This window comes from Cornus florida, unplaced genomic scaffold (assembly GCF_030987335.1).
Source record: "Cornus florida cultivar Cherokee Brave unplaced genomic scaffold, ASM3098733v1 CherokeeBrave_3.0.0_Hap2_Chr10, whole genome shotgun sequence".
NCBI lineage: Eukaryota > Viridiplantae > Streptophyta > Magnoliopsida > Cornales > Cornaceae > Cornus > Cornus florida.
In genome coordinates this window covers 46,673,164-46,686,116 of record NW_026775580.1, presented here as the reverse complement: position 1 = coordinate 46,686,116, position 12,953 = coordinate 46,673,164, and the positions used below count along the sequence as shown (strand labels likewise).

At 37.0% G+C, this 12,953-nt stretch overlaps 1 protein-coding gene across 2 annotated transcripts; it reads right to left on the bottom strand.

Moving 5' to 3' along the window:
• Positions 1 to 389: 389 nt before the first annotated feature.
• Positions 390 to 7,523, bottom strand: LOC132278728 (uncharacterized). 2 transcript variants are annotated; one of them, XM_059780595.1, is made up of 8 exons: positions 7,172 to 7,523; positions 6,616 to 6,727; positions 6,435 to 6,521; positions 5,668 to 6,354; positions 4,392 to 4,725; positions 2,240 to 2,321; positions 1,366 to 1,621; positions 390 to 785 (listed from the first exon to the last, which is right to left on the bottom strand). In XM_059780595.1, exons 1-7 carry the CDS (start codon positions 7,370 to 7,372, stop codon positions 1,415 to 1,417), a joined length of 1,710 nt encoding a protein of 569 aa, XP_059636578.1. In that variant the 5' UTR covers positions 7,373 to 7,523; the 3' UTR covers positions 390 to 785; positions 1,366 to 1,414. The 2 variants fall into 2 exon arrangements, with proteins under 2 accessions (XP_059636578.1, XP_059636577.1); XM_059780594.1 differs by having other exon boundaries at positions 4,392 to 4,752; positions 7,172 to 7,521.
• Positions 7,524 to 12,953: the final 5,430 nt, after the last annotated feature.

Genomic DNA, 12,953 nt, shown 5'->3' with positions numbered 1-12,953 from the left:
GGGAATGACTATTCCCTCGGAATGAAAATCTATTTCACATCTAAACCGATGGAATGAAAATTCATTATAAGAAATGAAATTATTGGCTACCACCACCACCGCCTTCGTCTTCCACCTTCCGCCACCGCCTTCCCCAACGCCACCGCCTTCCACCATCACCACTTAGAATGATGATTATCACTTCATTTCATATTTGCAACCAAACAATAGAATGAGAATGACCATTCCATTATATTTTATTTCTTTTCATTCCTACCTACCAAACTGGTTTTAGAGAAAAACCAATGTGGTGACACGAGGTAAAATAATTGCAGCTAGGCTTTCTTCTAAGAACTGATGCACATTTCTGAAATCATATTGGAGAAAGTAAAGATTTTGGACCATCACAGTTTCGTATAGTTGCACAGCAACTCCATAAATATGGAAAGAATATTAGTAAACAATAACATGCAAGAAATTTGCATACTTATAATTCCAAATCTCTGGAAAAAGAGCGAGCCCAACCAGAATAATACCTACACTGTTTTTTCAAGATTTGGTAACACTAAAGTTGTTTACATACTTACACACGTACAGGCATTATTAGACAAATTCACTAAAAATGGATTAAATTCCAAAAATGCTACAGAGGGTGGATATTGCTTATCATCTGAAGATCTTTGTTGAGGTAATGGTGCTTGATGCGGCTAGAAAACCGAGTTACCAATTTAAGTGTCGAAACATCAATTGCTCTGCACTGTTCACCATTCATTCGCCTTCTCCTACTCCAGTCATCCAACTCATATCTGGGCAGAGATTCAATAAACTTTTTACTATAATTAAAATATATATTAGTTAATCGAATATGAGGTCTTTTGAATTCTAATGGGAAAAAGATCATTTCATGGTAGTGCACCATTCTAATTTAAATGAGTCCCTTATTGTTACATGTAGTGACGTATATATAGTCATTTTTAGAAATTTCATAAAACTACATGAATCCAAAGTTTTATGACAATTGAAGTGATTCTATAATGGGCGCCATTCAAGTGCTAAATAAAATTGAAAAAATAGGATATCCAAATGATTTAAACGTGTAAGAGCAACATAGTGAAGAAGGCCTGATGTGTTTGTATTTGGTAATCTTCAATCAATTTGGATGAATTGACACAAATGAAAAGCACAAGTCACTATCCTAAAAGAAGTCTTGATAAAAGTGTCCCCAAAATGATGACAATGTAGCAACATATTTTGATGTTCTCAAAAACTATTGCAAATGATTATGATCTTTGAGTCACTTATATGTCAAACAATGTGGAATCTAGTCATTTCTAGGTTCTGTTAGGGGAAAATAAATGTCTTGAGATTCAAAAATAGAGAAGTTACCTGTCAATTGAGGCTGTTTAAAAGGGCAATCAGACAGCTGAATGAGGCGCTAAAAAGCATGACAGGTAAAGCAGCCACTCAAGGAACTTATCTGGCGGGTCCTGCGGAAAGATATGGCCTTATGGGATGCTCTGACAACTTGATGAGCTTGATTGGCTAACACTGAACTCCTCATTTCTTGTGCCTTCTTTTGAGCTGACCTCAGTTTGTTCATTATCTTATCCATAGATGACGATCTCTTTTTTTCCAGTTTCATCTGCACATACGTTTTAAGTCAGTAAGGTCCGATTACCAAATGGACCAAGGTGCAGAAAACACACATTTTAAATATTTACTACCAGATGCAAGTACCTCTACCATTGATGTAAAAGATTTTGCTTCATCGATACACACATTCAATTTGGTCAGCTAGAGAATTGAAAATGGAACTGAAAGTAGAATATTGAGTTTTGACGAAGTGATTAGGAATCTACTCCTTTAATATGTTTACAGTGAGCTGCACAATGTGTTTCCATTCAGATACAGACAACAATGCATGTCTTAGATTACTAAAATTTGATACCTATGGATATGATAACAAGAATATCTTACTAGACTGCACTGATATTGTTAAAAACCAAACAAGACAAAGTAAATCACAAGAATTTGGTAGGTATATATAGATAAGTTTTTTGGTATGCTACACATTCACAGGGCTTACACACACATCACCCTTTCCCACCAACACCTCTTGTTGCCCCCCTTTGGCACCTTTTGATGTTGTGGCTCATCCTTTTGGAAAAATATATATGCTGAAAAAAGAATTCATGCATAATCTAATCTATCGAGACAATTTTACAACTGTGTAAGGGAAAACATGCAATTAGAAGAGAACCTCTAGCTTACGCATTTCTGCCTCTGCTTTTGCCTTCTGCAGGTTCTCCCATGCAGTGATTTTGGCCTCCTCCCTTGTAAATCTGAAATATATATTTAAAAGTGCATATCAACAGAGGGACATAAAGAAGGAAGAAAGGGAGGATAGGGGTTGGACCGCTGGAGAGAGAGGTCATCAAAAAATAAATGTGTTGTACTTTATGTCTCCTTGCATTGTAATTTTAATTGGATTATAGTCTATAAACCACGCATACAAACATGGGACATGGGTATGCACCATACGGATACGGCCGGCAATATGACGACAACAATAACAAAAACCGTTTTTCCCAATTACTTGGGGTCGGCTACATGAACCCGGTGTTTTCATTCTGCTCTAAGGCCATATAGCCTTGGTCAAACCACAATTATCATATCCTTCCTTACTAACTCTACCCACATTAACTTTGGTCTTCCTCTTCCCTTAGTATTACACTCAATGTGAACCATATCACTCGTCCTAATTGGCACACTCAAAGGTTTTATTTGCACATGTCCAAACCATCTTAACCGATTTTCTCTCATTTTATCTCCAATTTGCCCTACTCCAACGACTCCCGAATATGATCATTTCTAATTCTATCCTTTCTAGTCTTACCGCACATCCATCTCAACATTTGTATTTCTGCCACTGTCGCTTTAAGCATATGTTGTTTCCTAGCTGCCCAACATTTTGTGCCATAAAGTATGGCCAATCTAATAATTGTTTGACAGAACTTCCCTTTCATTCGTAAGGGAAAAAACCTATCACACAATATACTAGATGCACACCTCCATTTAACCCATCCTTAATTCTATAATTAAGGTCATCTCCAATTTCTCCTTCATTATAAATAATTGGGCCTAAATAACGAAAATGCTCGCTTTTTTGCACCTCTTGATTCTCAATTATCACTACATCCTCATTTGTATTCTAGATTTACTAAAGTTACACTCCATGTATTCTGTTTTATTTCTACCAACCATTTTAATTCTAAAGCTTTTCTCCAATTCTCTAATTTGGCATTAACTCCTCTAGGACATGGCAAAAAAAATAGGACACGGCACAGCATGGATACAACAATAAAAGAATAATAATAATATAATACATTATTACATATACAAAAATTTGATTTTTACTCATTTTATCCACACTATCATAAATATAATCAACAATTTGGAACTCAGAGCTGGATGACGAAATAATAAGTGCTGCTTTTGTTTTCTAACACTTTATGTTATTTTTCTATTAACCAGTCATATTTTTTAAAATTGCATTGGAACTCTATTCCTTTTTAAAAGATCACAAAGCTACCCGTTGTATCATGAAAGTGTCCCAAAAGTATCGTTAACGTGTCCCTGTTGTCCCAATAGAGTCTAAGCAGGAAAAAAAAAAAAAAAAAAAAAAAAAAAAAAGTATTCCAACTCCAAGACACTCCTAGCCGCGTTGAACACGTGTCCGACTATTCCCACACATGCTCATGTCAGACACATGTCCAACACCCCTAAAAGAGTGACCGTGCTTCCTAGATTCTCGTAATTTTATGGAACTACAAGCAACAAATTTAAGTATTCAAGTAAAACACATTATGTTGACCGAAAGGAAAAGAAATAAGATGTGGTGATGAAATAGAACAACAAAAAAAAGGACTCTTAACAAATCCTAATAATTAATATGAAGTTCAAAAAAATCTAAATAGATCAATATCTTCCAAACTGCATGTAATCCTTTTGAAAATTCAATTGAGTTTGGCAGAGGAGACAATTTTACTACAAGGCCAATAGACTCAAAATATATCAAATAGAAAAATATGGTGACAATTCAAATAACCATAAGGCTTGATTTATCCAGAAGACCATATTGTCACTGCAACACAAAATGAATCTCTGACATGTCTTATCATACAGAGTTGTGGTTAAAAGCAGTCAATCGCAATAGGATTCTACAGACTACATGTCATGTCTTTTTATTCATTGTGGTGAGTAAACTCAATTAGACAATTTTCTAGCTGTTTCTCTTCATGTCTTGTCATTGGCTTCCTAACAGCAAAATTAAACCGGTCCCTACTCTCTCCAAGTCTCATTCATCATATTTTCTAAAGCTGGGAAATTTCATTGAAGTAACAGATACATACTTTGAAATGCTATTTGTGGTTTCTGAAACTTCCCAAGCAGAAGATCGAGCCCCCACAGCTTTCCTTTTCCAGGCATCAATATTTTCTGAACCCTTCCCTGGAAATCGAGCTCTCTGTTTCTTAGACCATCTGGTCACAGTGACCCGTTCATCAACCTGCACATCTCTCACTTCTGATTTTGGAGAATGGACACTCTGCAGCTCCACAATGGGGAGGACAGATGGAGTTGAGGGAGAGAAAGATAAATTCCTTTGGGAAGATGAGTGGAGGCTACCCTCGGGGCTCATCTGGGTTGCCATATCCCTTCTTGAAACATCTCGAGAAATATCGGTGGCTGCATCCTTAACACCATCAATCTCCTCTGAATATTTGATCCAATGCCAAGACGCCACAACCAACAAAAAGGAATGATAGACTTTTCAATTTACAAATTGAAAACCACATCCTTTAAATAGCATACACAACCAGGAAAGAAATCAAAGCAGGTATGTTGCTTTGCACATAACTCATCATTACAAAAGAATGTGAAGTTCATAAAAGGTAAAAGAGCAAAAGTGCATGTGGACTAACTTCAGAAAAAATAGTAACTCATTGACTCACCCAAATATAAAGATTCCCTAAACAATTTGGAAACACACTTTATTAAAATGTTCAACTTGTTACCAATTAGCTTTAACTCAGCCGGTATGAGTGAAGTGAGAGTACGTTGACAATTATGTTCAACTTCCTATAATTGAAGTATCATATGCAAACTCCTTCAAAAGAAATAAAGTAAATAGGAAAAAAAAAAAAAGTAGGATATTTTATTTTGCATTGGAGAACTCATTTCATCTAAATATCAACTTTATTAGATACGTAGAGTACTTTTACATAGTAAACGGATGAGGATACATATTTCTGAAAAAAGTGAGATCACCTAAATGTCAATAACGATAAAAGTAGGGCGACACATTTTTTTGTAGTTAATCTAACATGTTTTGCTATTTGTGCTTTGAATGTTGTATCCAGCAAATTTTCTGCTGTAAGATGTTGTGCAACTACTGATTTAGTGATGTCTAAAGAATATATTGAGAAACAACTGATGGTATCCAATAAATAAGATGTGTTATTGTCAATCTCATAGCCAACTATTCACTCACTGTGAGCAATCTTCAACACTGAGCCATAGCCATTCAAACCATATCAGAGAAATTGTACAGAGCACAGCATTAAATGTTAACTGAGAAGAGATGAAACTGACGTTAAAAATAAATAATAGAGAGAAATGAAACTATACCTTGGGTGCCAGCCAAGGAAGATTGATTCAAAAGTTCAGAGCACCCATGTACACTGACTGACCTTGCCATGCAAGGCTCCATGTGTGCAGGGAAACTTCCGCCTGCCCCACGACTTCCACCACACCGAATTGACAAACCTTCTGTTGCCATCACCCCAGCTGAAAACGGAGATCTAGCCATCAAACTCCTAATATTTCCTCCTTCAAGCATTGGCACAGCAGGTGAATACAGTGAGTAGTATGCCATTCCAGGAGGTCCAAGAGGCCCACTCTTGGACTTGGGCCGCCTCTGAGGCTGTGTAAATGAAGGCCTCACCGGACCATCTGCTGCAACCGGACTGAAAATCCACCTCTCAGCATCTTCCCATTTGGAAGGCAGAGTCCTCCCGCTATTGAAAGGCAACAATGCAGCACCAACATGCCTCCGGTTGGCATTGGTATGCAACGGCACACGTTCTGAGCTCCAACCCTTCTGCATCCCAACACTAGTGTGCTGATAATTTGGTGTTCCTGGGCTTGGGAACGTACCAGTTCGGCGAGTCAAAACAGAGTTTTTCTTCATGATTGCAATCCGCGGGGAGGAGCTTGTGGCATTGCTTATAGAAATGTTCAGATCTAGCGAAGCAGGTCTTCGCCTCTCCGACTTTTTCAAATGAGCTTCAGATCTGGATCTCCTGTCTTGACATTCTGATTGGAACACTAACAATTATAATTTTGAAAAAAAATAATAATAATAAAACTGATTTGAATTGGGACACAGAAATTACCTTTGAGAGCTTGAGAGAAGAAGTTTCTAGGTGAATGCAGGGTTTGAATTTCGTCCTCCGTCTCTCCCTCGTCGTCTTCTTTTTGAACTGAGTACAATTGAAGGAAATATGAAATTTGAGTGCAGTTATACTAATTTCTTGCTTTATTAGAAGACCACATGAGATCTAAGATGTAGGGTACCTTTTGCTTTTCCCACTTTTCTGCTAAGGTAACAGTTCTTGTGTACTGTTGATTTGTTTGAATCTGGATCTACACCGCTCGAAGCCTCACCCTGATCATGTCCTGCCAAATCCTGTTTCAAATCAAAGATTTCAACTCTTCGTAGTCGACAAATTTCAAATTTAAGAAGTGGATTTGATTTTTCAAAAAACACTATTATATCTTCCCAATTTCAAAGTTTTCAAAATAAAAGTCAATCACCATTACTTCCAAAAAAACAATATCGTTCAGTCGTTTTCTATCTTGCATAATCTATACATATATAGAGTGTGTGTTCTGACAGATCTTCACATGCAGCATGTCAAGAATCAAAATATGATGTGATTTAAACATGTAAGGAACAATAAATGCAGATAAATAATCAAACAAAACAGCGATTTCTTCTATCTGAGCTCACACACACTGTTATAAATCGATGTTTGTTCAAATATTCAGAACATAAATTCACTAGAAATCACCATACACACACGCACAACAAATACAATCGAAGAATCTGATGAAAACAGAGTGGAGTTACCTGAGAGATCTCGGAGACCAGAGAGTCGTGATCGTGGACATCAGACGCGAAGGAGCAACGATCGACGCTTCCAGAAGCGGAAGAGAAGAGACTGAAGTTGGATTCGACGGTGAAGATCACAGAGTCGGGGCTAACATCGCGAGCTCTGTACCTCAATCTCAGCTGGTCCTGACCTTGAAACCCTAGCTCCGGCATTGTCATTTGCTTATTCTCATCACAGTCCCACAGTTAGAAAGAGAGAGATTCTCTTTCGTGTTAACTAGAATCTGTTGCCATGAGGAACGGTTTAGGTCTCTGTCATTACCTTTTGAGGCCAAGCTTAAAGCTTACCATTATCATCTGTGTTTATAGTTTATATATATATATATATATATACACACACATATACTGTGTGTGTATATATATATATATATATTGGTTTTTGACATTTGAGGGGGTGTAAATCATGATGTTGTGTTAAACAAACACAGCTTTAGTGGGATTCACTTCTTTTAATGTTGGGTCTTACTATTAGCTTGACTATAAATTTGACTTGACTGGAAAAATGAAAGGGACACACTATAGGGACCCCCTAATTATTTCATGAGATAATGTCAGTTTGGTCCAATATGGCCCCCAAATTTAAAATATAGGAGTAACCCTTTATGATAAAAGCTCTTTTTGTTATATTTTGTTTTGGAAAGATAATATATTTTGAACTTAAAGTAAGATTTTAGATTTAAATTCCCTTTTTCCTTTTTTTTATATATATATATATGTTTTAGTTTAAATTTCAACATTGATGGTTCGAATAAAAAAAAAATCAATTTCTTATATAACTTTGTTGATTGAGGGTGACATCAGATATCTCGAGAATCTGAATCCTCTATGATATATTAAGGAAGATGAAAATCATTATTTTCACCTCATTTTTTAAATAGTTTAGTATTTCATACACAAACAAATGTGTCAAATTTATTCAATATTTTTACATACATGTCAACTAATAATTGATTGAGACCAATTATTCTCGTACTATAATAATTTCTATATTAAGAGATGTTATACTTCTCTGAAAATAATGTTAAGAAATTTTGAAACTATGATAACATTTTTCAAAAAATTACAAAAAAACAGATATTTGAAATCCATTTTTTTTTTTACCAGCTGTTCAAAAAATTGTCTACCAAACCAATTCTTAAAACTCTTTTTGATTTTTAGTTTCCGAAACTATTCTCAAAAAAAAAAAAAAAAAAAAAAAAAAAAAAAAAAAAAAAAAAAACACTCAATATTTATATAAATGTTGGTGACATATTGATGATGTTGGGATTGCCAAGAGACACGGCATCAAATCCACAATTTGTCTCAGTTAGCCACGTGCTTCGAGAAGATCATCAAACAAAACGTGATTTATGCTAAACGTGATTTATTTGTCATACACTAGTATTTATTTTGAATATTATATATGTATATTCAACTTAATTTCATTGACCGCTTAAACTGATTTTTAGCCAATCACTTGGACTAATGTTCTACTATTTGATTCACAATTTTTTTTTCCTCAATATTTGATTCACAAATTCAATGCGCAAAAGGAGAATATGTTAATTTTTTAAGTTTCAACTTATTCATTCATGGTTTGCAGTCACGATATTGATTACGATATCATTCACGATTGCGATGTAACGATTTTAATGAATTCGAGCGAATATCAATGTAAATCGACCGAATTAACTTGTTAGTAAAAATATATAACGTTATCAAACATTTTTTAAAAATATATGAACCGACCGATACTTCAAGCATAAGCTAATACAGCGAACTATGCCACCACTTTTGTTAGTCTCCTTTGAAAGAGGTGGGAAAACCCTTACTTAATAATAATAAATAATTTCTTAAATTGGTTTGAGAAATATGAGTTGGAAAATACCAACAAAAAGCAAAGAAACAAACTTTATTTTGTTCCCATTTTCTTAGTAACTTTTTAACTTCTTTTGTGTTTTTTTCTCCTGTCATTTGGCTATCTCGGCACTATGTATAATGAAATTACCTGTATGATTTGAGACCAATACTCTTGATCATCCAATAATTTTACATACGGAGTAGTAGTACTATTTAATCGATTTTATAAACCAAAACACTACTTATATAGTAGTAGTAGTATAGAGGTTGAGAAGAAAATAGTGGCATCGAATTGTTTTTGATTCTGTTGGGCTATTAATTACTTGTACCAATTGACTTCTTGTGAGATGGTGGAAATTAAAAATAAGTGGTTCGTGAAACGAGGTAGTGGGCTCACATTCTGTCCAAACTCCAAACACAACAACAGGGGTAGCTGGACAACCTGGCCTCACGCCGATCAAACCGGGTCACGTAATAAATATATAATCATCAACTACCCCCTTGGTTTGTATCGTGTGTATATATATATATATATGTATATATATATATATATGTGCATATACTGATTTATATACAGTAGAGCCTACTGTCACGGGCCTAGAGATTTGGCGCAGCGGCACGGCCCGTGCGGCACCAAGGCGTTGCTTCAGCTCGCGCAAGCGCCCTGGTCAGCCACCACGACCTGCCCTCCCAAGGATACATGCTGACTGGTTTCGGCCTGCCATGGCCTCGTCAGGGGAACGGCTCCAGCTCCCGACCAGTTTGTGCAGGGATGGCCAACTCCCTTCTTCATAGTCAAGTCCAAGACTAGCGACAAGCACCTCGAACTGAACCGAGTCGACCTGCCTGAACTCTGAAGAGGTACCATCCTGTGCTCCTGCACGCCCCTTCCCTGGAACCATTCCCAGTCAAACTCTGCTCTTTGCCAACCAGCATGCGTGTCTTCCATCCTCCAAGCGTCTTAGGAATCACTTCGTGACATTCTCCCCCACCCAAATCCTGCGACGTCCTCGTCGCAGTGCGGCGCTTCACTACTGCGTCCACTCCCTTCCAAAGTCTGCCTCCATGCGGTATGCTCGCCTTCCTACCATCGCTTCCTTGTGCAGCTCCCTGCACTGCACTCGCCCAATGATAGGCCTCGGACCAAGGGGACGTCCACTCCTCAAGGACGTGACTCTTCTCCGTCATGCCGCCTCCGCGACATCCCGAGCAAGCAATGGCCTTCTGCCGACTTGATGCTCGCCCTTCACCATGGTTTGCATCACCCAAGGACTAAGCACGAACTTTGGTGCGCGCGGCCCTCCGGCCCTTCAATGCGCAACTTCAACGGACGCTTCTTCCTGGGGAGATGGAGGCTCTCCCCCCCAACTGCATTGATTCCTCCACATCGACGCAACTTCAATGCACCGTCTTCATTCTCTGACCCCTCCCGGACCGACAAGGGGGCACCCCACCGTGCTTTACCCCAAGTCCTGCTCTGATACCATTTGTCACGGGCCTAGAGATTTGGCGCAGCGGCACGGCCCGTGCGGCACCAAGGCGTTGCTTCAGCTCGCGCAAGCGCCCTGGTCAGCCACCACGACCTGCCCTCCCAAGGATACATGCTGACTGGTTTCGGCCTGCCATGGCCTCGTCAGGGGAACGGCTCCAGCTCCCGACCAGTTTGTGCAGAGATGGCCAACTCCCTTCTTCATAGTCAAGTCCACGACCAGCGACAAGCACCTCGAACTGAACCGAGTCGACCTGCCTGAACTCTGAAGAGGTACCATCCTGTGCTCCTGCACGCCCCTTCCCTGGAACCATTCCCAGTCAAACTCTGCTCTTTGCCAACCAGCATGCGTGTCTTCCATCCTCCAAGCGTCTTAGGAATCACTTCGTGACACTACGCATGGAACTTCCCCAACTCGCATAGCTTCATCAATTCAGCGCAACATTACATTAAATTAAGAAATTTTTTTTTTATATATTTTTTTTTTCTTCAAGGGCAACAAAGTCAGTAGTTAATTATAATAGGGGATGCGAAGCTCAGGCTCGAAGCCTGGCGCTCCCATAACCACAGGTGTTGGGGGCAGGAATGCCATTTCATTACTGATAAAAGTGTTGAGGACAGTCCTTGTGCTGTTAGTGTCTCTTACTTTTTATGAAACATTAAAAATTTAATACTTTTTGACAATTTCTTCTTCTCTCTCATATTAGGATTATATGCATTTGTATAATCTCTTTAAAGTATATTTACAGTGCATCACATTCCTCACGAACAAAAAATACCTCTAAAATTTTAATTTTGTGCAAATAGGTCATTTGATAAATTTAAATACTAAGTTGACTGAATTACTTGAATCATTTTATAAAATATATAAACAATCTGACATAAGATAATGTGCACAAATCACCTATATATTAATGAGATTAGTAGCGGTATTTTCAGAAAAGTAAAAGAGCAAAACATGTATTACATCACTAATTTATGTCCGATTGTTTCATTGAGGCGTATTTTTGCATAATGTGAAAAGATAAAAGAGTTTTTTTTCATACTTTTTCAAATAAAATAAGTGTTACGGGAATATTTTTGAGGTATTTTTTACACTTATCCCTTATCCAAAAAGATAAAGTTTACCGAAGAAATGAGATATACTAAAAGTGCTAAAAGGATAAAGTGCTCAGAACTTTCAAAAGAGAGCAATAGATAGTCTAGGAATTCTTAAAATTATATAATTTTTACTTTCTTAAAAAAAAAGTTTATATATATATATATATATATATATATATATGATTTTTTCTAATAGTATATATAACTTTTATTGACTAAAATGGCGAAAATTTCGTGATGGTTTTGTGGTAGCTTTTAAGCATATATAGAATTATCTGGAAATATTTTTACCGAATGATTAGCGTGTTAGTTTTATCAATTTTTCATTACCAATACAATTACGATTGTTTATATTTACAGGTTTACTGCCAATAACATGCGACAGTTCGTTGAACTCTCTGTGCTCCTGTACTCCATCAATTACTTGGTTTTTGACATTTCAGAATTTGAGTGGCCAGTCTGCCATACTTTATCTTGAAATTGCTTAATATAGGAATTTTAACATTTATTTAAAATTAGTATTTACTCAAAACAATTTGTTAATTAACTACTTGTAAAAAAGTATTTTATTTTTGATAATGTTGTAAGTTGTAACTGTTTCCAAAATTAAGAATAGAAATTATTTTCACCACGTATATCACAAGTGTCTTTTACTAGTGTGTGTGTGTATATATATATATATAATTCATTCAAAGTAAGATTGAAATTTGTTTATTTGATGGTTTCCTTTAAATAAATAAACTGCAGTTAAATAAAAGTCTGATTTCACCAGCTCAGGTGATGAACAAGCATGTGTCCTTGCCTGTGACCTCTGCGAAATGAGTTATGAGTTGTTTAGTCACCAACTTGGCTCAGGGGCAATGTCCCTTGGCAAAGTTCCTTGGGTCATGATGAAACGTTCACGGTGTAATTAATTCCTTAGGGTCTCACGTTTGATTTTCACTGAATGTAATTAATTCTTTAAAGTCATATATTTGATTTTCACGGAGCGTAACTAATTCCTTAGAGTCGTACATTTGATTTTCACTGAGTGTAACTAATTCTTTGGGGTCAGCTTTTGTGATCATATTTTGCAGACTTATCCCACCCGGATTGGGAAGCTGCCCTTCTTAAATATTTCAAGCTTTTTAATATTACTACAAATAGAAGCATGGTTCCCAAAAAACAAACAAATTGTGAATCACTGTGCTCAGTAGGGTGAATGAGTTGGGCAAAGAGTTTCATATACTAACTAATTATTGGAGTCTTGTTAAAGGGTCATGTTTATGCCAGCCAACCAAACCCGGAGGTTACTATTTTCAGCTCTTCTTT

Coding starts and splice junctions, on each gene's coding strand:
- LOC132278728 (XM_059780594.1), bottom strand. CDS start 7,372: ATGACAATGCCGGAGCTAGGGTTTCAAGGTCAGGACCAGCTGAGATTG. Junction 6,728..7,171: donor TGGTCTCCGAGATCTCTCAG/GTAACTCCACTC, acceptor GATTTGAAACAG/GATTTGGCAGGACATGATCA. Junction 6,522..6,615: donor AAAAGTGGGAAAAGCAAAAG/GTACCCTACATC, acceptor AATTGTACTCAG/TTCAAAAAGAAGACGACGAG.